Raw genomic sequence first — 25,069 nt, forward strand, 5'->3', positions numbered from 1 at the left:
GATGGTTGTCATACGGGAAGTAGGAGCAAATGTCTCCTCATAATCAATGCCCTTTTTCTGTGTATAGCCTTTAGCTACCAGCCCTGCCTTGTATTTATCAATGGATCCATTTGCTTTTCTTTTCAATTTATAGACCCATTTTTTCCTAAGTACCTGTGGAATATGGCCATAGGCAAGACACCCAAAGGTACGAAAGTGACCAACAGAAGGTTTACGGCTGTTCCAAGCCTCAAATGGTGTGATGGTCTTCAAGGCATTGGTAGGGCATCTGTTCAAAATATGGCAAGCACACATGATTGCTTCCATCCAAAAACTATAAGGCAAGCTCTTTGCCTTCAGCATACATCTGGCCATCTCCATGAGTGACCGATTCTTCCTCTCTGCTACCCCATTCTGCTGTGGAGTATAAGCTGTAGTATATTGATGGACTATGCCCTTCTGGTGCAAAAAGGAATTCAGCATAGAGGACATGTATTCCCCCCCTCGGTCCAAACGGAGAGTCTTAATCTTGCATCCAGATTGGTTTTCAATAAGTGCACTGAAAGCCAAAAATGCATCATACACTTTTGACTTCTTTTTCAAACAGTAGACCCAGCAAAAACGTGTAAAGTCATCAATGAATGTCACAAAATAATAACAACCACCCAATGACATGGTCTGCATAGGTCCACAAACATCTGAATGCACCAACTGCAATCTGGTTGTTGCTCTGAAAGCAACATCACGAGGAAATGAGAACCAATGCATTTTCCCCAAAATGCATCCCTCGCATAAGTGCTCAGGAGGTCTCTCCAAGAGAGGTAAGCCCTCCAGCATCTGAGTACGTTGCAAAAGCATCAAGCTGCCAAAGTTTACATGCCCCAAACGAGCATGCCATAACTCCGCCTGCATCATAGCAGGAGTAAGAGTGGATGTCAAGTATGCTGACTGATCTACTGATGAGACTGACGACGGGCTGTAACACTGCTGTTGACGTGACGTCTGCCAAAGTTTGACGACAGGCAGCGTCAGACCCTGTGTACTGGAGACAGGTTGCGTGGAGCTGTGCGCCGGCGGCCTGGATTAGGACTAGCGTGGGCTGCAGACAGAAGCTGAGTTCAGAGCTGTGCTCTAATACCAAATGTGAGAACAGAGGATCAAGGTACAGCTGGGATTCAGTAGACAGTGTGAGAGTGAGAGACAGAGTTAAAGCACGACACCCAAGAGAATAGCCTGAATGAGTGTAACCTGAAAGTACAAAGTACAACCCTTAAACCTTAGGGTTGTAGGGGGTGTTCACACCCGACACACACTAAGTGCCCAAATGTGTGTAACATAAGCATATAAGTACATATGACAATAAGACCATAAGTCTGGGGGAAAAAACCTCTCCTACCGAGAGTAAAAAGTGCTCCAGTGTCCTACTGATCACCGACACTCCCATATGAGCGTAGGCGTAAGTAAGGCGTGAGTCAAATACCCAACAAAGGAGGGTTAAAACATTGAGAGGTATCCTGAGGAGGCATCTGGGAGACCATGCCAACTGTGTATTTGATGTCACCCACTTATTATGAGGGGCTGTTGGGAGAAACTTTAGGGAGTTGATGTGTCATCTCGAGTCATCCATATTTCCTTATAGGTGTAGGTGGCACATTTTGTTTGGAACGTCAGGGCACTTTTTTAAAATTTGAGCAAGGGGCAATGGGTTTGTTTATTGTGTGCGCCATTGGAGGTGCCCATCATGCTTACTATGGCTGAGCTGTTTTCATTTGTTTATATTGAGGCAACATAAATTGACACGCTTTCTTGGGCAAAACAAGTTACCCACTTTTGCTTGCTTGGGTTTTGCATTCAAGTTCTGAATTTACTTCTAATTTGCCAAAAATGGGTGTCCTTTATTTCATGCTTCAATCAAGTGAATCTATATTGTGTCCTTTATTTCATGCTTCACTTATTGATATTGAGGCAACATAAAGCGTCACTTTTTCTTGGGCAAAACAAGTTACCCACTTTTGCACGTTTGGGTTTGCACATGAATCCTAAATGTACCTTTATTTTGCCAAAAATGGCTGTCCTTTATTTCATGCTTCACGTGAATTTGTATTGTGTTTCTGTTTTCCATCCCACTCATATGCATGTCCATATAAGTATACAATATTTCTGTTGAAGTATGCTGAACTTCCATGTTTCTCTGTGCAGCCTTCTGAGAAATACCCTGGGCTTTTTCCTAGTGGATCGTTATTTGACATGTAAGCATAAAGTCTCTCTCTCTTGTTGAGAGGGGTTCAAGTATTGAGCTACTGAGTAGTTTAACACCATGAAGTTCTATGTCATTATGCGATAATATTCAATGGCTTAACTACTGAATTACTAAGCAGCTTCACTTATTATGTGATAATACTTTGATTATTTTCCTTTTACTTTTGGACTTTGGCTAGGTTTCCTTATGCTTTACCTTGTCTATGCATCTCTATGTTTGCATTGGCTGGACTTGTCACGAGCTTTTGGCTTCCGGTTAGTATGAACATTTCAGAGGCATTTGCTTGAGTTCTCACGATCATTTCATATGAAATTATGGATTGGTCAAGAATACTGATGTACTGAAGGCATAGTTTAAATGTGTATAACTTGTGTGTTGGTATGAACATCTTATGGTTCTATAATGTGAGTCTATATAGTGTCAGGCCAGCCACCATACAACATATCCTCCTTGTCAATGTTCTAAACAACTCTTTCTCTTAATGTGTATTTTTTATAATTTTGCTAATCAGTCTTTAAATGCTTTTAAATTAGATTTTCTGTGATGGTACTCGTAGCATCTTCTATACCTACTATGTTATTACTGTTGGCATTTGTATCATGTTTTATTGGGTTAGTTATTTGCTGTTTATTTCAGAAAAGCCAGGCTCCTAAATGCGCAGCATGGCTTTGGTCTTTCCCTCATCTTTTCAGAGCCTCTCTAATGCCTTTTGTATTAGCCCTTGAAAAAGGCAGCCAGATAGCTTAGTTGCTCTCTGTTGGAGAAGTGCTTTGTTGTTTCTTGGGTGAAAATTAGATTTCCAGAGATGTAAAGCCACCATACCGATAACATCCACTCTCTAGCTCTATCCACTTTGTCACTTTGTCTCCAAGAAATTGGGAGTGCAGATGAGACCTGTTGAGTGTATGGAACTTTATAGGTCCACTGGATGGGATAATCCACATAGCCCAAGACTAGCCTAGAGTCATGGACCATGCAACTGCTCCAAAATGATGCTGTCAACATCTGAAAGAAACATCTTCAGAGTTCTTTCCCAAATCTTGTGTTAGCAGGCAGTCCAAGTGCAGTGTTGAGACTTCAAGTGGTGCCCACATTTGGAGCAGTTAGGTGGAAGATAGGCGACCCCATGCTAGACATTTGCCACAGTTAGACCATTGTGAGCCATCAGCTAGGCAAACAAGGTCACCTTGTGGGGCCTAAAGTTGTCCCAAAGTCTGTGCTAGATGCTCTGTAAGGTAGATAAATCATGTCTTTTCCAATACTTAACTGCAATTTAGTGGCTGCGTGGCTTGACCATCTGAATCCTCCTTTCTTTCAGGACATATGTCAAATAGTTTGTCACAGTTGCATGATCCTTACATGACCATTGAAGCCCCATAACCACTGCTGCTGCCACCAACCCTGTCCAGCTCTGCCGTCCTTCTCAGTGTCATTCTTCACCTAGTTGTCACCCTTCCACCATAGTTCTCGCTGTCACAGTCTTCCCCACCTCTCCCTCCTTGCCAGTCTTCTCTGAGCCCTCCCTCCTGCCACAGTTCTTTTGCTAGTCATCTCCCTTGCACCATAGTCCTCACCATCCTCTCCTTCCTTACTGCACCCTTTCCAGCCTATCGCCTTTAACTGCTCACCTTGAATTGCCATGGCCAGCTCTTGACCTCCCTAGCTAGAGCCGCTGCCCTGCAACTCTCACCCCCTCCCTATTTCTGCCACCAATCCACCATGCTCATCCTCCTTGTTGTACCCTATCATTGGACATAGGCATGCCTATCTATGGACGAGTATGGCTTCACCAAATTCCAATGTTGTCATGACAGGGGCAAGCCTCGTTTTGAGCAGCCCCAACCAAGTAAAGGGGCTTATAGGTGCAGCCTCCTCTCAATTTGGGCCCTCCACAGTGGCAGCCTCTGCTCCAACAACAGCATCGTCACCCCTGCCGCCCCCTTCACCACCCCATCCTGCCCTCCCTCTCCAATAAAAACAAAATACAATGTGCAATAAATAAAGTTCTCATGGAATCCCTTGAAGACTTCAAGTGCTATACAAAAGTTTTTGTATTACCACCTCCACCTCCACCTCCACCTCCACCTCCACCCTTGCCCAAGCCCCCCTCCTCCCACACACTCACACACCCAATGCAAAACCCACCCACACTCCACCTCCTCCTCCACCACCACTACCACCTCCATCTCCACCCTTGCCCAAGCCCCCCTCCTCCCACACACTCACACACTCACACACCCAACATAATCAATTCCTACTTACCTTTTAGTAAGAAATCATCTTAAGGACACTAATGGTGAACTATGGTGTCATGGCAGGAACTCAAAATGGCAGCACAGCAGGATCGGGCCCATCGGCTTCCATTCATGGAAGAAGAAAGGGCAAGGCACCGCATCTCCTTGGAGGACTATGCCTATAGCTAGCTAAAGTTCAAAACTATCCACAACATTGGAGAAGTCATGGCCAAGGAGAAGGATGCCAAAAGAGTCGTAGAACAGTACAATTTTGCCAAATATATCGATAAATTTGAACAGGAGATCGACCACACTAAGTGTGTAGAGTTCTTGAGAACCTATGATCCCGAAAGGAGAATGTGGCAGAGTGACAGTCAAAAGAGGAGAAGAAGCCAAGCAGGTACACTTCTAGTTGAGTAAAGCCTTGGTGGAGAAGGCACTAGGATTGGAGCACAAATTGGAAAGGAGACCCAAAAGGGATGTCTATGCCATATTGAACATGAAGGACTAGGTTCTGACCAATGATGGCATCAACATCCAAGACATCCCGAATCCAGAAGTAAGGCTTTAGGAAAAAGTCATCCAGTCCCTGTTCTCTAGGCAAAGGTATAATTCGTTTATGCACAAAATCAGTGTGCCCATGACAGAGAGCTTGGTAGCCCATTCATTGGATGAGATTGATTGGAAAGGGTATGTGCGAAAGATGATCAACCAATCAACCAAGGCACTAGCCCTAGGGAGCAAACCAGCTGGTGGGGAATCCCTAGCATCAAAGGCAAAAGCTGGAAGAACGAAACCATCATCAAAAGCCTGAGAGAGAGAGAGAGAGCAGGGACTGGCAACGTGGACCTTCTGCCCCTCGTCGCTTGTGCGTCTCGGCCTTAGTGCCGTCTGGCCTGTGTCTTGACTTCCCTACTGCTAGGTGGACTTGCACACGCCATCGGATTGACCTAGAACTTCCAATGTTGACCCCCTGCTCTAGAACATTTGGCCATGTTGCACACACAGATTAATCTGTCGTGTGCCCTTCTCTTCCTCCTGGGTCTGTTTCAGCCTTGACCTAGAACTTCCAATGTTGACCCCCTGCTCTAGAACATTTGGCCATGTTGCACACACAGATTAATCTGTCGTGTGCCCTTCTCTTCCTCCTGGGTCTGTTTCAGCCTTCAGCGAGCCCTACCCCTGCACGCTTGTATTTTGTCGTTGTTGAACATTCCTGCGCTGCGACCTGTGGTTCGTGTGGCGCCCTGATTTGCTCCTGAGGCACAGACGCTGCATAGGGACAAGGGACAGCTCTGCCCTGCCTCTGCGTGGACAGCCCTCACGTACCTAGGCAGCAACAGACCTGCTGTCTGGCCAGTCTTCAGTGCACTCTCTGAGCGCTCTTATACAGGCAGGTAACGGCAGCACCATATTCAGACAGAAACGATGGATCTGCACCTGGACTGAGGATTTCTGACGAGCAGAGCCTGCAGACCGGTCATTCTTCTATTGCACATGCAATCTGCCCCTATGCACTGATAAAGAGAGCAGATCTGCCCCCGTAGAGAGAGAGAGAGAAAGAAAGAAAGAAAGAAAGTTATATTAATGTCTACAATAGGCCAAGTTGGCCTATGAGACCAAAATGTTGCATACAAATGTCTGGGAGATTTCAAAAGTCCCAGCGAAGCTAACATTTATGCTATGTTGAACTAAATTGAGTAGGTACAAAATGATATCTGGACTAGATACAATCTAGAGGTACTCCCAGTGCGGTGTGGAACTGCTCCTGGGGTGTTCATCCTAAGATGTCCCGCATGGGTCGGTCTAGCATGGAGAGGCTAAAGCGGCGTGGCAAGGCCCTCCGATGGCGGCGTAGTATCCCTTGTATCTTCGACCAGTGTCTTCTGTGGGGATGGGGGCCGGCGGGGCGTGGTCGCCGGGCTTTACCTCTCGCTGTGGCTATTTCTAAGGTGGTCCCCGGGGGCCGGGAGGCCGGTTCGGCTGGTGGGGCCTCCGTGGTGGGGAGGGTAGCTGGTATTTGGTAGAAGTCGTTGAGTGTGCGTTGGTTGGTGGCTCCTTGTCTTTGCTCCGTGGTTCGTAGGAGGTGGTCTCTGTGGCGTCGTATTTCCAGTAGAAAGAGCCCCAGGCATCTCTGGTCTTTGAATTCCATCACCTTGGAGAGTGGTCCTAATCCTTCGCTGAATAGGCAGTGGAAGCGTCCCCGGATTTCGTAGTACACTGGGCATTTACAGATATAGTGTTCCTCGGTCTCTGGCTCGAGACGGCAGAGCTGACAGATTCGGTCTTCTGGGGGGAGGGGGTTGGCCCCGTATCTGCCCGTTTCGACCCGTAGTTGGTGTGAGGATGTGCGGATCTGTCCGATGGCACTTCTGACCCCGTGAGACAGGTGTGTGTCCATGTAGCTTGGGCGGGTGATGAAGCTGTCCGAGGAGATATGCAGGAAGTGTTCTCGGTAGAAAGCCTTCTTGGTTCCTGGTTCCGATGTGGGGGTCACCCATGTCCTGGCGGTCTCTGTCTGGATGATATCCATTCTGGTGATGCGATTTACCTCCTCTCGGCTAAGCTCCAGGTGTGGGCAGTCTAGGCTGTATTGTAGTGGGGGGAGGTGGTCCATGTGCAGGCGATGGAGCCGTAGCCAGGTCTCTGTTCGGGCATACCAGCACTCAGTGTCCCCTTGTGTTGCTAGCTGTTTGGATGACGGGGCAGGTCCCATATTCGGCGCAAGAAGGTCACGGTCTGGAAGAGGGTCTTAGCCACGAGGGGCGGTGCCCCCAGCTCTGCGCGGACGATCTCGTGTGGTACGGAGGGCTTGCTTCGGATCATCCGTGAGATCATAAGTATTAGGGGTCTCTCCATCTGGTCCCATCCCTCATAGGTGGCCTCCTCCTTAGGCAGTGGCTGATCCTGTGGGGCTCTCTGCGTGTGGTAGAGATTGGACCCCCATATGGGAGCCCCATACAGGAGGGCTGGTGTGACCAAGGTGTCAAAAAGCCAGAGCTTTGTCCGAGGTTCCTGGAACTGTATGCGGGCACATTGGTTCTCCATTGACCCGAGGGCTGTATAGCCTCGGGTTAGTCTATCTTCCGTGGCTTTTCTCAGGGTAAATCTCGGTCCAGAGAATGTAATCCCCAGATAGACGTATCTTTGGACCACGTCCACGGTTTCTCCACCGTATGTGAAGGGGGGTACCGACTGTCGGAGCCATTGGGTTGACGTGTTGAACACCATGACCTTGGTTTTCCCCAGGTTCACAGTTAGGTCTTTGTCTTGGCAGAAGGCCTGTAGTGCGTCCAGTTGGCGATGCAGCCCTTCGGGTGTGCTGGAGATAAGGACTATGTCGTCCGCATATAGTAAGATAGGTATCAGTGTCCCTCCCAGGCTCGATCCCTCCTCGCCCAATCTATCTATGTACTCTGAGATCTCATCAATGTAGAGGCCAAATAGGGTGGGCGAGAGTGGGCATCTCTGCTTGACTCCGATGGTGCTGGTGATCTCCTTTGACAGCCCTCTCGGTGCCCGAACTCGGCCCGTTACCGATTCGTATAGTGCCAGTATCCCCCATCGTATTTCGGTTGGTACCTCCAGTTTCTGTAGTCTCTGTGTGAGCCTCGCTCGTGGGACTGTGTCAAAGGCCTTGCGGAAGTCCACAAATCAGCAGTACACCCGTCTTCCATGTGCTTTGCCCTCCTCTATGATGGCTCTCAGTGTGAGGATATGGTCAAGGGTGCAGAACCCCCTCCTAAACCCTGCTTGTCCTGCTGCTCGGTGTTGGTGTTGCTCTGCCCACTTGCTCAGCTCGTGGTCCAGTATGGATCCATAGAGCTTGGCTAGTACATGGCCAACCATGACTGTTCGGTAGTTCGTGGGAACCATGGGGTCTCCGGCCTTCAGGATAGGTATTATGGTGTTGGCTGACCAACTGGCTGGGAAGCCTTCGCATAGGGCTCTGTTGAACATGTGTTCTAGGAGAGGTGCCAGCGTGTCTCTAGCATGGGTCAAATGCTCTGCTACCAAGCCTCGTGGTCTTGGGCACAGCCATTTTGGAGTCTGTCAATGGCGTCCTGCACCCGCCCCGTGCTGAAGAATGTGGATGATCCGGGTCTGCTCCCTGGGGGCCGGGGTAGCTGGGGCTGCTTGGGTACTTGGTATAGTGAGGTTGCATATGCGTGCCAAGTGTCCGGGGAGGTGATGGGCGTCTGGGCTCGGGGTTCCTGAAACGCCTTCCATGCCTCTTTGCAAAAAGAGAGAGAGAGAGAGAGAGAGAGAGAGAGAGAGAGAGAGAGAGAGAGAGAGAGAGAGAGAGAGAGAGAGAGAGAGAGAGAGAGAGAGAGAGAGAGAGAGAGAGAGAGAGAGAGAGAGAGAGAGAGAGAGAGAGAGAGAGAGAGAGATTTACAAAAAAAAAAGAGAGAGGGGAGAGAGAGAGAGAGAGAGAGAGAGAGAATCGCGATGGCGGGAGCGGGACTGGAACCCTACTGTCGACCCGTCTCGTCTGTCGCCGCCGTCGCCTGACACGCCCGCGCCAGTCGCCGCCGTCGCCTGTCTGCGCCGCGTTAGTCGCCGTGCTCGTCCGTGCTTGTCTGCGCCTGCACGTGCCCGTGAGAGAGAGAGAGTGAGAGGATCTGACGTGCCTCTCCTGACCCGCAGATGTGCTCCTTTGCCTCACGCGCTGCCTGCGTTCTCCTCTCAGACCAGTGTGGGGTCTGTTCGACCCTGCGGCTTGACTCCTGCCCTTGCCTGTATGTGAACAGCTGGTCGCCCTACAGTGCGCACCGCACACACAGAGAGAGAGAGAGAGAGAGAGAGAGAGAGAGAGAGAGAGAGAGAGAGAGAGAGAGAGAGAGAGAGAGAGAGAGAGAGAGAGAGAGAGAGAGAGAGAGAGAGAGAGAGAGAGAGAGAGCTCACCCTCTGCCTGGACGTTCCGTCGCCCCCTGCCTGCTGCCCGCCCTGATCTGTCCGTTTTGCCACCAAGGGGCAGCAGCCAATCACACCCAGGTTGCCACATAGAGCGCGCGACAGCGTGAGCCATCAAAGGAAACGAGCCCTTCTCTGCTTTGGACGTGCCTTCTCTGCACAGTGGCCGTCTGTTTCTGCGCACGCGCTTCCCAAGGTTCTTCGTCAGTCCAGTGCCGGGTCCGTTTTGCCTGAGAAAGAGGGAGAGCGGCCTGCGCATTCCTGCCTCCCGTGAGATCTTCGTTCGGCCTCTGACCGGTATACGCAGTGATACACCATGGCTGGCCTGGACCTGGATTTTATAGACCAAACGGTGGCAGCGCTTGGTCCGGACTCTGATACCGAGAAACCCGACGATATGGTTCTGTGCAATGAAGAGATGCCCACTGCTCCTGACTTTCAGTCTGCAGGCAAACGCACCAAGCACACTTCAGAAGAGTCAATGGATCATCAGGATCGTTCCTATGCTCAGGTTGCTTCGGATTCTGTAGACTCTCAGGATGTTGACTGGGAGCATTTGCTAGAGTTTGCCAACACTCTACTTGGCGATTATGTTCAACATAATTAGGAAGTCTTTTCTGACTCTGCACCGGAAGATGTTTTGGAAGCCACTGTTGACCCCAAATCTGTCTTGCGCTCCTTTTCAGTATTCTATGATTGCGCGGTGATACTCTTCTTCACTGGTAGAATCCCCCAGCTTTCCCGTATTCGCCAGTGGCTGCACAGTCTGCTACAAGGGGAATGTGTTGAAGAGATTTTTGTGGGGCCCCGAGGTTTTTTTGAGGTGCTGTTAAAATCTGAGACGCACCGTGTTGCTCTTCTGTCTAAACTACCTCTGTTTTTTGATCACTGTTTGGTCCATGTTGTACCATGGTGCCCAATGGCAGATTTTCAGCGCCTGCTGCAACGGGAGTGCCCTGTATGGGTTGAAGTGGAAAATTGCCCGGCTGTTTATTGGCCACTGTTGAAGGACGCCATGGCTGCTGTGGGCACTGTTCTGGTCCCTCCAAGTTTAAGAGCAGTGAATCGTAACCGCTTGTGTATGTTATGGGACACTACCAGGAAAAGGCCTGCGTGGTTACGTCTCAATTGCTCTGGCATGCATCCTTTATACTTTCGTTTGAGATGGGGCAATTTTGCAGGACACTGCTTTTCCTTTGGAAAATTAGGGCATTTCATGGCCGAATGCCCAGAACAGCAACACACTTCAGATGCTGGGCATGTTGCGCTACCCATGGAAGATATGGTATGTGATGTCGCGTCGCAGGATGCTATTCACCCACCTAAAGGTAAACAACAGGTTTTGGGTTTAGATTCCCGTGGCACAGACTGGGTTGAAGTACGTGCAAAAAAAGGTTCCAGGGTGGTTGCTGGCATGGAGAATTCTGTGCCTTCTGCGTCACAAGATTCCATGCGTACTTATATGCGCAGGAAAGAAATGTTGCCGTCGGAGCACTCTCCTCCTGTGATGGCTTCCTCAGCCCCCCGTCCTTAGCCCACTCGGAGAGTGTATTCGGATCGTCCAAAGGGTCCACCAGCTAAGCTGGCTTTTGATACCAGAGGCAACGTCATTACCCCGTGGGATCGTCGTTATCCCCGCTCCATTCCCAAGTCAGTAGATATGCCGTCTACCTCCAAATTTGGTCCGCAGAACTCTTTTGCCGTGTTGGCTGATTTCTTGGATGAGGGAGTCCTGGACATTCTCGCAGAAAAGGTCAAATCGAGGCAAGCTGTGCCTCGTACGTGATTTTCTTTTACAAAAAACACATGAAAGTCTGTTCTCGCCATAAGCAACATGCCATGTGGACTGTATTGCATGAGAATCAGTGGGATGTCTTGTGTGCTGTTGAACACAAGAGTCACGGTGAAGCCGGAAAAGTTGTGGATTGCCATGGCTTTCGTCTGTTCTATGCAGGGACACAGGCCATGCGGTATTTTGGTGTGCTCATGATTGTACATGAAAAATATCAGTCTCTTCTTATTAAAAATGATGTGCATGGCCGCTTTGTGGTGATCGAAATTTTATTCGATGGAGAAATCTTATGGTTACTTGGCCTCTATGCTCTGAATGATCCTTTATCGCGCCGGGAGCTTTGGCATACTTTGCAGACTTTTTTGTCACTTGGCAGACGGGGCCTCTTCATGGGGGATTTCAATATGTGTGTTGATTCTTCGCAATCCACATCGGAGCATTCGGTAATGGACGCGCTGGAAAGCCGTAGGTGGCATGAGTTGGCTCTTGTTGTTCTTAAGCAAGATCTCTGGTCCTGGCTGCACCCGTCTTCTACAGGGTTTACTTTTCATTCCGCTCAGTATGCAACAACATGGTCGCGGGTGGAACGCATATACATAATGCAGAATGATGATTTCCTCCCTCAGATGCTTGAAATGAAATTGTTGCAGCAATATTCATTGTTGGATCATTTTCCTTTGCAGCTTGAGATGCTCGCACAACCCATTGCACCTTTTAAGCGATTTCTGGAGAGGCTCCCTTTGCGTTTTAACTTGTCTTATTTGAAGCATGCAAATTTTCAGGGTTATATGCAGCAATTGATTGATAGATTCTTACTGGACTTCTCCTCTCAGGGCACTGCTTCGTTTGAACGATTGCTCTCTAATGTGCAGCGGGTTGCTCGGCAGTATGGAATCCATCATGCCTCTCTTTGTCGACAGCGTCGGCAAGCAGCGGAGGACTTGCTGGCTTTGGTCCGTTCTCTGCTGGTGGACACTCCAGATGATGCATTTCTACTAGCACTGGCAATGCGTGTGGCTCATCTTATTCAAGAGTTTCATTTGAAATCGTATCACCAGGCCAAATTGCAGCATCTGACGGAGACTTTGCAAGATAATGCGTGTCAGACTCATAAGTTCTTTCGAGCCCTCCATGCCTCTCCTGCTAGAGAGAATATGACTAGACTCCTGGATGTAGAAGGGCACTTGGTCCTTGATCCGCAGACTATTGTGCATATGTGTAGGAATTATTTCATCGACCTTCTTGGTTCCATTTCTCCACCTTCAACCCAAACTACTCAGACCCGTTCAGTTTTTTATGACCTGGTCCGTAATCAGGTTCCGCAGGACATGCAAGCCACTATGGAGTCAGATATTTGTGAGGCGGAGGTTATGGATGTTTTGTTACACTTATCCAAGGATAAAAGTCCTGGCTGGGATGGTCTCACCAATGAGTTCTTTGAGGTTTTTGCTACCCAATTGGCGAAACCATTGACGGCTTTGTTTTAGCAGGTGTGGGAAACGGGGATTATGCCTTCCTCATGGAAAGGACTTATTAAACTGCTTCCAAAGGTTCCTTCGCCGTCTATGTTGAAACATTGGCGCCCAATTTCTTTAATGGGTTCTATGTACAAAATCTTTTCCAAAGTAATTGCGAATCGGCTCCACAAGCATCTCCTTGCCATTGTGTATCCTCTTCAATATGGTTTCATTAAGGGCCGAAACATTCTGCACAATGTATTAAATGCGCAATTGGCGATTGATTATGCAAGGCATTCTAATCAGGAGGTCGTACTGATTCAATTGGACCTAAAAAAGGCTTTCGACTATCTGGACTGGTCTTTTGTTGCAGAGCTTATGTCTGCTATGGGCTTTGGTGATCGGACGTCTCGACTGATCTACATCATCAGTGTAGCGGCGTCTTCGCGAGTCATGTTGAATGGAGGCGTTACCGAGCCATTTGCCCTTCCCCGCTCTGTCAGACAGGGGTGCCCATTGAGCCCTCTCTTCTTTGCCCTTGCGACTCATCCGGTTCTTTCGATGTTATCTCATATGGCAGCTTCCACTCAGTTGGCTGGATTGTCGCTTCCTTCTGGACAACATTTCATTAGTCAATCCTTGGCTGATGACAGCTTTATGATTCTGCGGGCGGATAAGGATAACCTTCGCAAAGCATTGGATGTTTGGGCTCTCTTTGGTCAGGCTTCCGGCCTTCGCATCAATGCGTTGAAATCAGCCATTCTCAGCTGCACGGAGTCGGATTTGCAGTCATTGAACTGGCAGGGTATCGTTGTGCCTCGCGGCTCCATTGTCAGGCATCTTGGCTACCCCTTGGGCGTTGATGTTCCCCCAAAGCAGCTTCTACAGTGGACTTCTCAGAAACTGGCGGCTAAGTTCTTGTATTGGAAGTCTCGGGCTTGGCCATTCCATGTTCGCCTCGAAGTAGCCCAGACAATTATGTTGCCGATGCTCACATATTTCTTGCCCTTGCTGCCCTGGACTACTACTACTGTGAATGCTCTGACTCAGTTTATTCGTTTTATGTTATGGAAGAAAGATTCCTTGAATGCAGGCATTTCCTGGATTTCTTGGTCGCATGTGTGTACCCCCAAACGCATGGGTGGAGGAGCTATTTTGGATGCCCAAACTCACATGCTGGCCCTCCGTTGGTCTCTTTTCCGCGCCATGTGCTTAGATCATCATCCGTGGGTCGTTATAGCCCATTATTTCCTTGAGGAGCATGGGCTTCGGCATGGCAATACCCAAATCTAGAGTTCTTGGTGGCATGTTCTTAATGCCGATTCCCGATTCTCTAGTTCCTCTTCATCACTGCTTGCCCATTTGGTATGTTCCTGGAAACTGGTCCTCTGGAAGGCTCAGTGGCATCCGGCGCGGAGGATCGCTTAGCTGCTAATTCTTTTCAACTGGAATTGCTGGCAGTCTCGCGGTTACTTTCATGGGAAGGTAAACAAGAGCTTTGTCAACCGTATGGCACGTTTGGGCTTAACTTCAGTCGCGGATGCCACCCTTGCCAGTCGCAATGTGTTAATATCATTTCGTACAGCCAGGAGGATTTTGAGGATCCCTCGTGGATACAGGCATTTATGGGAACAGCTTTTGATGGTGCTCCAGAGCAGACAACCCTTTCCTGCCCTTGCTTCGGATTGTCCTTGGCAGGATTGGGACTTTAAAGGCCGGCTGAGTGTAGGCAAAGCTTCCGCTAACCAGGTCTATCATCTTTTGATTAAAGATCATCACTCGCTGGTTACTAAAGCTAATGCTCTATGGGGATTGTGTAAATCCCGGTCATGGTGGAGGGCAACTGTGATGGAAGGGTGGCTGGACAAGACACCCTTCAAATATAAGGTCTTTCTTTGGAGGGTGATGATTGGGGGTCTTCCGCTTGCTTCGGCTCTTTCCAAGCGACGAATATCCAATGGCAACTGTTTCTTTTGCACCACCAGTGTCGAATCTGCCCGTCATCGATTTATTTCTTGCCCTATCGCTAAGAAAATATGGTTGTTCTTGTCAGCCATTTGGAGAGCGGTGGTAGGTTTCTCGCTAAGGCCCTTTGATTGGGTCTTTGTGCAGCCCAAATACCCAACACCGGCACAGCCACACATGAAGCTTGTGTTTCACTTTCTTCGATATTGGGGCTGTTGGCATAATTGGACCATTCGGAATGCTTTTCTTTTTGATTCCGCCTGTAATGTTCAGCAGCATATTGCTAGGCTTAAGGGTCTCTTGTATTGGCAGATAGATCTTCTTCAGTATTCTGACTTACTTTCTCGGGAGGACTTGCGTCCCTGGCATATGGCAATTTCCTCTACATCTTTGCCATGACTTTGTAACTCTTAGAACTAGAACCTTTTCACATGATGGCTTAGTGCCATCATGTATCTTGTAATCAAGTACACTTGTACTTTTTTCGTAATTAATACAATTACCTTTTACGGAGAGAGAGAGAGAGAGAGAGAGAGAGAGAGAGAGAGAGAGTTATATGAACGTCTTCTAAAGACCAAAACTGGCCTATGAGACAAGCTGTGATACAACTGATGAGGTCCAGCTATCCAAAATAAAAGTGCTGAATGAAAAGCTAAAAACTGGAAACTGAAAATACGGTGCTGTGAGTGTGATAAGTGTCGTATATGTGTATGTGCGTATGTAGCTCTGGTACTCTAGATAATGGCTACAAAAGGGGGATAAATGTCGGCTGTGAGAGAGAGAGAGAGAGAGAGAGAGAGAGAGAGAGAGAGGGGGAGGGAGGGAGATCTGACGACGAGAGCGCGCGTGGAGATGGCGGCCGTTAGCGTCCTGCCCCTGCGCCCTTAGACGAAGCCCTAAATCGCCTGTATCGTCGCTTCCTGCCTGCGAGCGTCCTCCTGCACGCGGGTGCCTACCTGTGGAGGTGCAGAATTTGCTGTTGACGCCTGTGCCCGCCAGGTTTGCGTCGTTCCTGTTTTGTCTGCTGCCGCCGTCCCTGTATTGTCTGTTGCCGTCGTCCCTGTTTGGTCTCCCTCTGCGCTGCAACTGTGCCCTACTGCGCAGAGTCCTTCCTGACGTCTCCCCTCGGACACTGCACAGTCGCCTGGTTCTGCGCCCTCAGCTACTCACCTGCTTTCACATGCCCTGCTGGTCAGGGGTTCATCTGCTCATGCCCGGCCGGTTCTGTACAGGAGCCCTGTTGCAGTCTTGTTGCTGTAGCCGGGCGGTTTCTTGATTTTGCAGGTCTGCGGGACCTGCAGAGCAAGCGAGAGAGAGAGACAGAGAGAGAGAGAGAGAGAGGAAGACACGCAGTTCCTGACTTGCCCCTTCGCCTTTGTCGACGTCCCGTCTCAGCTCAGAGAGAAGCATGGCTTGGCTGGATATGGCTTTTATCGGCCAAACGGTGGCAGCCCTTGGTCCGGATTCGGATACAGAGGAACCGGAGGATATGGTTCCTTGCACAGAAGAGTTGCCTCCTGCTCTTGACTTTCAGCCTACGGGCAAACGCCCCAAGCACACGCCCGAAGAGACAATGGGTCATCAGGACCGTTCGTATGCTTAGGTCGCCTCTGACTTTGTAGATTCTCAGGACATTGATTGGGAGCATTTGCTCGAGTTTGTCAACACCGTGCTTGGCGAGTATGTCCAACATAATCATGAAGCCTTTTCGGACTCTAGCACTGAAGATATTCTGGAAGCCACGGTGGACCCGAAAACTGTCTTGCGTTCGTTCTTGGTGTCTTATGACCGGGCGGTTATTCTCTTCTTCACTGGCAGGATTCCAGTGCTTTCCCATATTCGCCAATGGCTGCACCATGTACTACAGGCAGAGTGTGTTGACGAGATTTTTGTTGGGCCCAAAGGCTTCTATGAGGTGCTGTTGAATTTTGAAAAGCATCGGGCTGATCTTCTGTCTAAACTGCCATTGTTTTTTGATCGCCGTTTGGCCCATGTTGTGCCATGGCGCCCGATGGCAGACTTTCAGCGCCTGCTTCAACGTGAATGCTCGGTGTGGGTTGAAGTGGAAAATTGCCCGGCTGTCTATTGGCCTTTGTTGAAAGATGCCATGGCCGCGGTGGGAACTGTGCTGGTCCCCCCGAGCCCCCCGAGCCTAAGGGCCATGAATCGCAACCGTTTATGCATGTTATGGGACACTGCTAGGAAAAGGCCTGCTTGGCTTCGTGTTAATTGCTCTGGCATGCATCCGTTGCACTTTCGTTTGAAATGGGGCAACTTTGCAGGACATTGCTTTTTGTGTGGAAAATTGGGACATTTTATGGCCGAATGTCCAGAGAAGCAACCGTCTTCAGATGCTGAGCATGGTGTGCTGCCTATGGAAGACATGGTGCTTGATGCTCCATGAATTATGCTGCCAATGCTCACATATTTCTTGACATTGTTGGCGTGGACTCCTACTACTTTGAATGCTCTCACTCGCCCCATTCGTTTCATGTTATGGAAGAAGCCCATACATGTACCCCCAAATGCTTGGGTGGTGGAGCTATTTTGGATGCCGAAACTCATATACTGGCACTTCGTTGGTCTCTTTTTCGTGCCATGTGTGTGGATCATCACCCGTGGGCCATTATAGCCCGTTATTTTCTTGAGGACAGCAGGCTTCTACATGATAATACACAACTTCGGAGCTCCTGGTGGCATGTCCTTAATGCAGACTCTTGGTTTTCCAGTCCGTCCTCATCCCTGTTAGTTCATTTGGTCGGCTCCTGGAAAGTGGTTCTCCAAAAGGCGCGTTGGCATCCAACAGATGACCGCTTGCATACTAACTCTTTTCAACTGGAATTGTTGGCAGTCTCGAGATTACTTTCATAGGAAGACAAACATGAGCTCAGACCAAAATTTAACCGCATGGCCCGTTTGGGTGTGACTTCAGTTGCAGATGCCACCGTTGCCAATCGTAATGTCTTCATATCGTTTCGTACTGCCAGGAGACTTTTCAGAATCCCTCGTGGATACCGTGATTTATGGGAACAGCTTTTGTTAGTGCTTCAGAGCAGGCAATCCTTTCCTGCCCTTGCTGTGGATCGTCCTTGGCAGGACTGGGACCTTGCAGGTCGGTTGAGTTTGGAAAAGGCCTGAGCTAACCAGGTGTACCATCTTTTGATTAAAGATCATCAATGGTTGGTTGCTAAAGCTAATACTGTATGGGGATTGCGGAAATCTCCGTCATGGTGGAAGGCAATGGTGATGGAGGGCTGGTTGAATAAGACACCTTTCAAATGCAAGGTCTTTCTTTGGAGGGTGATGATTGGTGGTCTTCCTCTTGCCTCGGCCCTTTCCAAGCGTCGAATCTCTAACGGCAATTGTTTCTTCTGCACCACTACTGTGGAATCGGCCCGTCATCGATTTATTTCTTGTCCGCTCGCTAAGAATATCTGGTTGCTCTTGTCACAGGTTTGGCGAGCTGTGGTGGTTTTCTCACTAAGCCCTTTCGATTGGGTTTTTGTGCGCCCAAAATACCCCACACCGGCACAGTTGTATATGAAGATCTTTTTCCACTTTTTTAGATACTGGGGATACTGGCACAATTGGACCACTTGGAATGCCTTTCTTTTTGATTCGGCCTCTAATGTTCCGGGACACATTGCTAGGCTTAAAGGTCTCTTACATTGGCAGATAGATCTCATTCGGCACTCAGACTTGCTCCCTCGGGAGGACTTACTTCCTTGGCATATGGCAATTTCCTCTGCGTCTTTGCCATGACTTGTGTAACTCTTTCGTGGTTTCGTACTGGGATTTTACACACGTTGGCTTAGAGCCATCGTGTATCTTGTAATCATGTAAACTTGTGCCTTTTTTTCGTAAATAATACAATTACCTTTTACGAAAAAAGAAAAAAGAGAGAAGGTGCATCTGTCCTGCACAAGTGGTCATACAACATGGTTGGTTTGGATATGGCTTTTATCGACTAAACAGTGGCAGCCCTTGGTCCGGATTCTGATACATAGGAACCAGAGGATATGGTTCCTTGCACGGAGGAGATGCCTCTTGGTCCTGACTTCCAGCTTGTGGGCAAATGCACCAAGCATACTTCGGAAGAGACAATGGATCATCAGGAACGTTCTTATGCTCAGGTTGCCTCTGATTCTGTGGATTGTCAAGATGTTGAGTGGGAGCATTTGTTGGAGTTTGCTAACACTCTGCTTGGCGATTATGTCCAACATAATCATGAAGCTTTTTCTGAATCTGGAATTGAAGATGTTCTGGAAGCCATTGTGGACCCGAAAAATGTCTTGCGCTCATTTTCGGTGTTTTATGATCGTACTGTTATTCTCTTCTTCACTGGTAGGATCCCAGTGCTTTCCCATATTCGCCAATGGCTGCATAATCTACTACAAGGGGAGTGTGTTGAGGAGATTTTTGTTGGGCCCCGAGGCTTCTATGAGGTGCTGTTGAAATCTGAGAAGCATTGTGCTGATCTCCTGTCTAAATGTTGTTCTTTGATCGCCGTTTGGTCCATGTTGTGCCATGGCGCCCAATGGCAGATTTGCAGCGCCTGCTTTAACGTGAATGCCTGGTGTGGGTTGAATTGGAAAATTGTCCGGTTGTCTATTGGCCACTGTTAAAGGATGCCATGGACGTTGTGGGCACTGTTCTGGTCCCTCCGAGCCTAAGGGCCATGAATCGTAACCGTTTGTGTATGTTATGGGACACTGCTAGGAAAAGGCCTGCTTGGTTACGCCTTAATTGCTTTGGCATGCATCCTTTGCACTTTCGTTTGAAATGGGGAAATTTTGCAGGGCATTGCTTTTCGTGTGGAAAATTGGGGCATTTTATGGCCGAATGCCCAGGGAAGCAACCGACTTCAGATGCTGAGCATGTTGTGCTGCCCATGGAAGATATGGTGCTTGATGCTCCATCGTAGGATGCAACCCAGCCACCTAAAGTTTTGGATAAAGGTAAACAACATGTTTCGGGTTTGGATTCCCGTGGCAATGATTGGGTAGATGTGCGTGCCAAAAAAGGTAAAAGGTTTGATGCTGGCCTAGCGGATACTGGGCCTAATGCTTCGCAAGATTCCATGCGCACTTATATGTGTAGGAAAGAAATGTTGTCTTCAGAGCACACTGCTTCCGCTATGGTTTCTTCTGCTCCTCGTAATCAGTCTACTAGAAAAGTATATACGGACGGTCCAAAGGGCCCACCTGCTAAGTTGGCTTTTGATACTAGAGGTAATGTGATTACCCCATGGGATCGTCGTTATCCCCGTTCCATCCCCAAGACAATGGATATACCGTCTACCTCTAAATCTGGCCGTCAGAACTCTTTTGCCGTGTTAGCTGATTTTTTGGATGAGGGAGTCCTTGACATTCTAGTAGAAAAGGTTAAATCGAGGCAAGCTGTGTCTCGTTCCTGATTTTCTTTTTTGAATACACATGAAGATAGCCACGTGGAATGTGCGAGGCATTTGTTCTCACCATAAGCAACATGCCATGTGGACTGTATTGCATGAGAATCAATGCGATGTCTTGTGTGCTGTTGAGCACAAGAGTCACGGTGAAGCAGGAAAAGTTGTGGATTGCCATGGGTTTCGCTGGTTTTATGTAGGGACACATGCAATGCATTATTCTGGTGTGCTTATGATTGTACATGAGAAATATCAGCCTGTTCTTATTAAAAATGATGTACATGGCCGTTTTGTGGTGATTGAAGTTTTATTTGAAGGAGAGATCTTATGGTTGCTGGGCCTCTATGCTCCGAATGACCCTTTATCCCACCGGAATCTTTGGAATACTTTGCAGACCTCCTTGTTACTTGGCAGACGGGGTTTTTTGATGGGGGATTTTAATGTGTGTTGATTCTTCGCAGTCCACATCAGAGCATTTGGTGATGGACGCTCCGGAAGTCGTGTGTGGAATGCGTTTGCTCTTGCTGTACTTAAGCAAGATCTCTGGTCTTGGATACACCCTTCTTCTACAGGGTTTACTTTCCATTCTGCCCAGTATGCAACTACATGGTCGCGGTTGGACCGCATGTACATCATGCAGGATAATGATTTTCTTCCTGAGATGCTGGAAATGAAAGTGTTGCAGCAATATGCCTTGTTGGACCATTTTCCTCTACAGCTTGAGATGCTTGTACAACCCATTGCACCTTTTAAGCAATTTTTGGATAGACTCCCTTTGCGTTTCAACTCGTCTTATTTGAAGCATTCAATCTTTCCGGGCTATATGCAGCAATTGATTGATAGATTTTTATTGGACTTCGCCTCTGAGGGCAATGCTTCTTTTGAATGATTGCTCTCTAATGTGCAGCGGGTTGTTCGGCAGTATGGGATCCATCATGTCTCTCTTTGTCGGTGATGTCGACAAGCAGCGGAGGACTTATTGGCTTTGGTTCGTTCTCTGCTGGTGGACACTCCAGATGATGTATTTCTGCTGCCACTGGCGATGCGTTTGGCTGATCTTATTAAAGAGTTTTAGTTGGAAACTTATCAGTAGGCCAAATTGCAAAATTTGACTGAGAATTTGCAAGATAGTGCTTGTCAGACTCATAAGTTCTTTCGAGCTCTACATGCATCTCTTGCTCGAGAAAATATGACTAGACTCCAGGATCCAGAAGGTCGAATGGTCATTGATCCTCAGACTATTGTGAATATGTGCATGAATTATTTTCTAGACCTTCTTGGTTCTTCTCCTTCACCTTCTGACCAAGTTACTCATGCACACTCAGTTTTCTATGATCTGGTCCACAATCAGGTTCCACTTGATATGCAAACTACTTTGGAGATAGATATTTGTGAGGCGGAGGTTATGGATGTTTTGTTACACTTGCCCAAGGATAAAAGTCTCGGTTGGGATGGTCTCACCAATGAATTCTTTGAGGTTTTTGCTACCCAACTGGTGAAACCATTGACAACTATGTTTCAGCAGGTTTGGGAAACGGGGTTCATGCCTTCCTCATAGAAAGAAGGTTTTATCAAATTGCTTCCAAAAGTTCCTTCGCCGTCAATGTTGAAACATTGGAGACCAATTTCTTTGATGGGTTCCATGTATAAAATCTTTTCCAAAGTGATGGCGAATCGGCTCCACAAGCATCTTCCGGTCATTGTGCATCCTCTTCAATATGGTTTCATTAAGGGACGAAACATTCTGCATAATATCTTGAATGTGCAAATGGCTATTGACTATGCAAGGCACTCTAATTAGGAAATTGTGTTGATTCAATTGGATCTGGAAAAGGCTTTTGATTATTTAGACTGGTCTTTCATTGCAAAATTTATGTCTACTATGGGCTTTGGTACTCGGATGTCCCGCTTGATCTACACCATTAGTGCTGCGGCTTCTTCGCGAGTTATGCTAAATGGTGGTGTTACTGAGCCATTTGTCCTTGCACGTTCTGTGAGACAGGGTTGCCCTTTGAGTCCTCTCTTCTTTGCCCTTGCGACTCATCCGGTTCTTTCGATGTTATCTTATATGGCAGCTTCTACTCAGTTGGCTGGATTGTCTCTTCCTTTTGGACAGCACTTCATTAGTCAATCTTTGGCTGATGACAGTTTTATGATTTGCGTGCGGACAAGAATAATCTTCGCAAAGCATTAGATGTTTGGACGCTCTTTGGTCATGCTTTTGGTCTTCATATCAATGCTTTCAAATCAGCCATTCTTAGTTGCACGGAGTCAGATTTACAGTCATTGGGCTGGCAGGGACAGGTTGTTCCCCGTGGTTCCATTGTCAGGCATCTTGGGTACCCTTTGGGTGTTGATGTTTGGCCAAAGCAACTACTAGAGTGGATTTCATAGAAACTGGCAGCCAAGTTTTTGTATTGGAAGTCGCAGGCTTGGCCCTTCCATGTTCGCCTCAAAGTGGCTCAGACAATTATGTTACCAATGCTCACATATTTCTTGCCATTGCTGCCTTGGACTACTACTACTTTGAATGCTCTTACTCAGTACATTCGTTTCATGTTATGGAAGCAGGATTCCTTGCATGTAGGCATTTCATGGATTTCTTGGTCGTATACATGTATCCCCAAACGCATGGGTGGTGGGGCTATTTTGGATGCCGAAACTCATATGCTGGCACTTCGTTGGTCTCTTTTCGTGTCATGTGCGTGGATCATCATCCATGGGTTGTTATAGCCCGTTATTTTCTTGAGGATCACGGGCTTGTACATGGTAATACACAAATTTAGAGCTCTTGGTGGCATGTTCTTAATGCAGACTCTTGGTTTTCTAGTCCTTCCTCATCCTTGCTTGCTCATTTAGTTTGCTCCTAGAAATTGGTTCTCCAGAAGGCGCGTTGGCATCTAGCGGAGGACCGCTTACATACTAACTCTTTTCAACTGGAATTATTGGCAGTCTCGCGATTACTTTCTTGGGAAGGCAAACATGAGCTCAGACCAAAATTTAACCGCATGGCACGTTTGGGCTTGGCTTCAGTTGTGCAGATGCCACCCTTGCCAGTCGCAATGTGTTGATATCGTTTTGTACAGCCAGGAGGCTTTTCAGAATCCCTCGTGGATACCGTGATTTATGGGAATAGCTTTTGTTAGTGCTTCAGAGCAGGCAACCCTTTCCTGCCCTTGCTTTCTCGTCCTTGGCAGGACTGGGACCTTGCAGGTTGGTTGAATTTGGAAAAGACATCAGCTAACTAGGTGTATCATCTTCTGGTTAAAGATCATCAATGGCTGGTTACTAAAGCTAATATTGTATGGGGATTGTGGAAATCTCAGTCATGGTGGAAGGCAACTGTGATGGAGGGCTGGTTGAACAAGATACCTTTCAAATGCAAGGTCTTTCTTTGGAGGGTGATGATTGGTGGTCTTCCTCTTGCTTCAGCCCTTTCCAAGTGTCGAATCTCTAACGGCAATTGTTTCTTTTGTACCACTACTGTGGAATCGGCCTGTCATCGATTTATTTCTTGTCCTCTCGCTAAGAATATCTGGTCACTCTTGTTAGCGGTTTGGCGAGTAGTGGTTGGTTTCTTGCTAAGCCCTTTTGATTGGGTTTTTGTACGACCAAATACCCCATATCGGCACAGTCGCATATGAAGATCTTGTTTCATTTTTTTAGATACTGGGGCTGTTGGCACAATTGGGCCACTCGGAATGCCTTTCTTTTTGATTCGGCCTCTAATGTTCCGGGATATATTGCGAGGCTTAAAGGTCTCTTACATTGGCAGATAGATCTCATTCAGCACTTTGACTTATTCCCTTGGGAGGACTTACTTCTGTGGCATATGGCAATTTTCTCTGCGTCTTTGCCATGACTTTTGTAACTCTTTTGTTGTTTAGTACTGAGATTTTACACACGATGGCTTAGAGCCATCGTGTACCTTTTTTTCGTAATTAATACAATTACCTTTTACGAAAAAAAAGAGAGAGAGAACTGAATCTATGCAAAACAATGTATCTATGAGTAAGAGATTGTGAGAGAAAGCTATTGGAACCTTTGAAGAAGAATGCTATGTGATGATTTCTATTCAAACTGGTGTATTTCCTTGTGTTTTGTGGTCTCTTGATGAATTCTATAAAGAGTGTAATTAATTTTGTTCAAATTAAGCCATGGGAGAATAAGTTATGTGAAGATTTTTTACTGTTGGTGTTCTTTTTCTTGTTGTGGTCACATAAACTATGAAGAACATGCTTTTTGGTGATACAAGATAGATTTTCTTGTAGTAGATTTTCCGTTTTTTTGGTGTTCCTTTTGGGGCTCCATATTTTTGGTATGCAACTGAGAAAAACTGTTATCAGCAGGCATTAGGAAGGGGTTGAAAATAAAGGAAATGGCATTGCTGAGAGGAGAATAATTCAATGGATTCTTATAAAGTTCATTCAACCACTGAAGAATTGGAGATTCTCATTGCCAAAGCCACTTTCTACAAGAAGGTCATGCCACAATAGCAGAAACATATCACTATCTTGATGCAGGCTCTATGTGGTAGACTATTTTCTCTCCCTGTTGAAGCAACAAAGACATACATCTTGGTGGCAAATTGTTTGAGAGCAAACTCAAGGGCAGAAATAGAGAGGATGACCATCCATGGGAGATTTGACTTTCATTGAAGAGTTTCTAGACATCATCAAGTAACACTATGTTAGGGAATTTGGAAATTTTCATGCAGTTTGGGAACCTCCAATAGCTTTAGTATTTGACCACATGGTCAAATCTTGTTGTTTTACTTAAAGTTGGAGTCTACTCTAAATGCTATATAAGCTACCTTCTCAAGTCTCACTTTCAAATATGGATTAAGATTTAGCCACATGGTCAAATATTTATCACTTATTTAAAGTTGGGACTTGAAAATTTTCAAAATTCTCTAATATGGTGTTAAGTGGAAAATTGTGAAGAAGCTTCAAGAGTCTTGGTCAGTTGAAGTTCACAAGGACAAGAAGGAAAAGAGTTGGAATCTATTCATGGATGCTCAATAGTAAGATACATGGGATGCTTCATGCATTGACAACCTTA

The 25,069-nt window shown here is 47.3% G+C and overlaps 2 protein-coding genes across 3 annotated transcripts in view; one reads left to right on the plus strand and one right to left on the minus strand.

The window, feature by feature from the left end:
• The window catches only part of LOC148012158 (protein ZINC INDUCED FACILITATOR-LIKE 1-like), a 93,971-nt gene that overhangs the window by 44,467 nt on the left and 24,435 nt on the right, over positions 1–25,069 (plus strand). For both annotated transcript variants that reach the window (XM_087669402.1, XM_087669400.1), the window contains exons 8-9: positions 2,179–2,228; positions 2,418–2,493. In XM_087669402.1, coding sequence (XP_087525528.1) covers positions 2,179–2,228; positions 2,418–2,493 — 126 coding nt within the window. The remainder of the gene's footprint in view (positions 1–2,178; positions 2,229–2,417; positions 2,494–25,069) is intronic.
• On the minus strand, positions 7,046–12,169 carry LOC148012159 (uncharacterized). The gene is made up of 3 exons (XM_087668711.1): positions 12,084–12,169; positions 9,379–9,830; positions 7,046–8,096 (listed from the first exon to the last, which is right to left on the minus strand). The coding sequence occupies exons 1-3, from the start codon at positions 12,167–12,169 to the stop codon at positions 7,159–7,161; spliced, it is 1,476 nt and encodes a 491-aa protein (XP_087524837.1). The 3' UTR covers positions 7,046–7,158.

Source organism: Lygodium microphyllum, chromosome 27 (genome assembly GCF_053477565.2).
Source record: "Lygodium microphyllum isolate KBCC chromosome 27, Lygodium_microphyllum_v1.1.10, whole genome shotgun sequence".
NCBI classification, from domain to species: Eukaryota; Viridiplantae; Streptophyta; class Polypodiopsida; order Schizaeales; family Lygodiaceae; genus Lygodium; species Lygodium microphyllum.

Excerpts from the sequence above, each read along its gene's own strand:
- LOC148012159 (XM_087668711.1), bottom strand. The coding sequence starts at position 12,169 with ATGCATCATCTGGAGTGTCCACCAGCAGAGAACGGACCAAAGCCAGCA. Across the intron at positions 9,831-12,083 it reads GACGCTGTCGACAAAGAGAG|ACTGAAAGTCAGGAGCAGTG; the intron begins GCATGATGGATT and ends GTTTGCCTGCAG. Across the intron at positions 8,097-9,378 it reads ACGGAACGTCCAGGCAGAGG|TCCCACGAGCGAGGCTCACA; the intron begins GTGAGCTCTCTC and ends CCTTTGACACAG.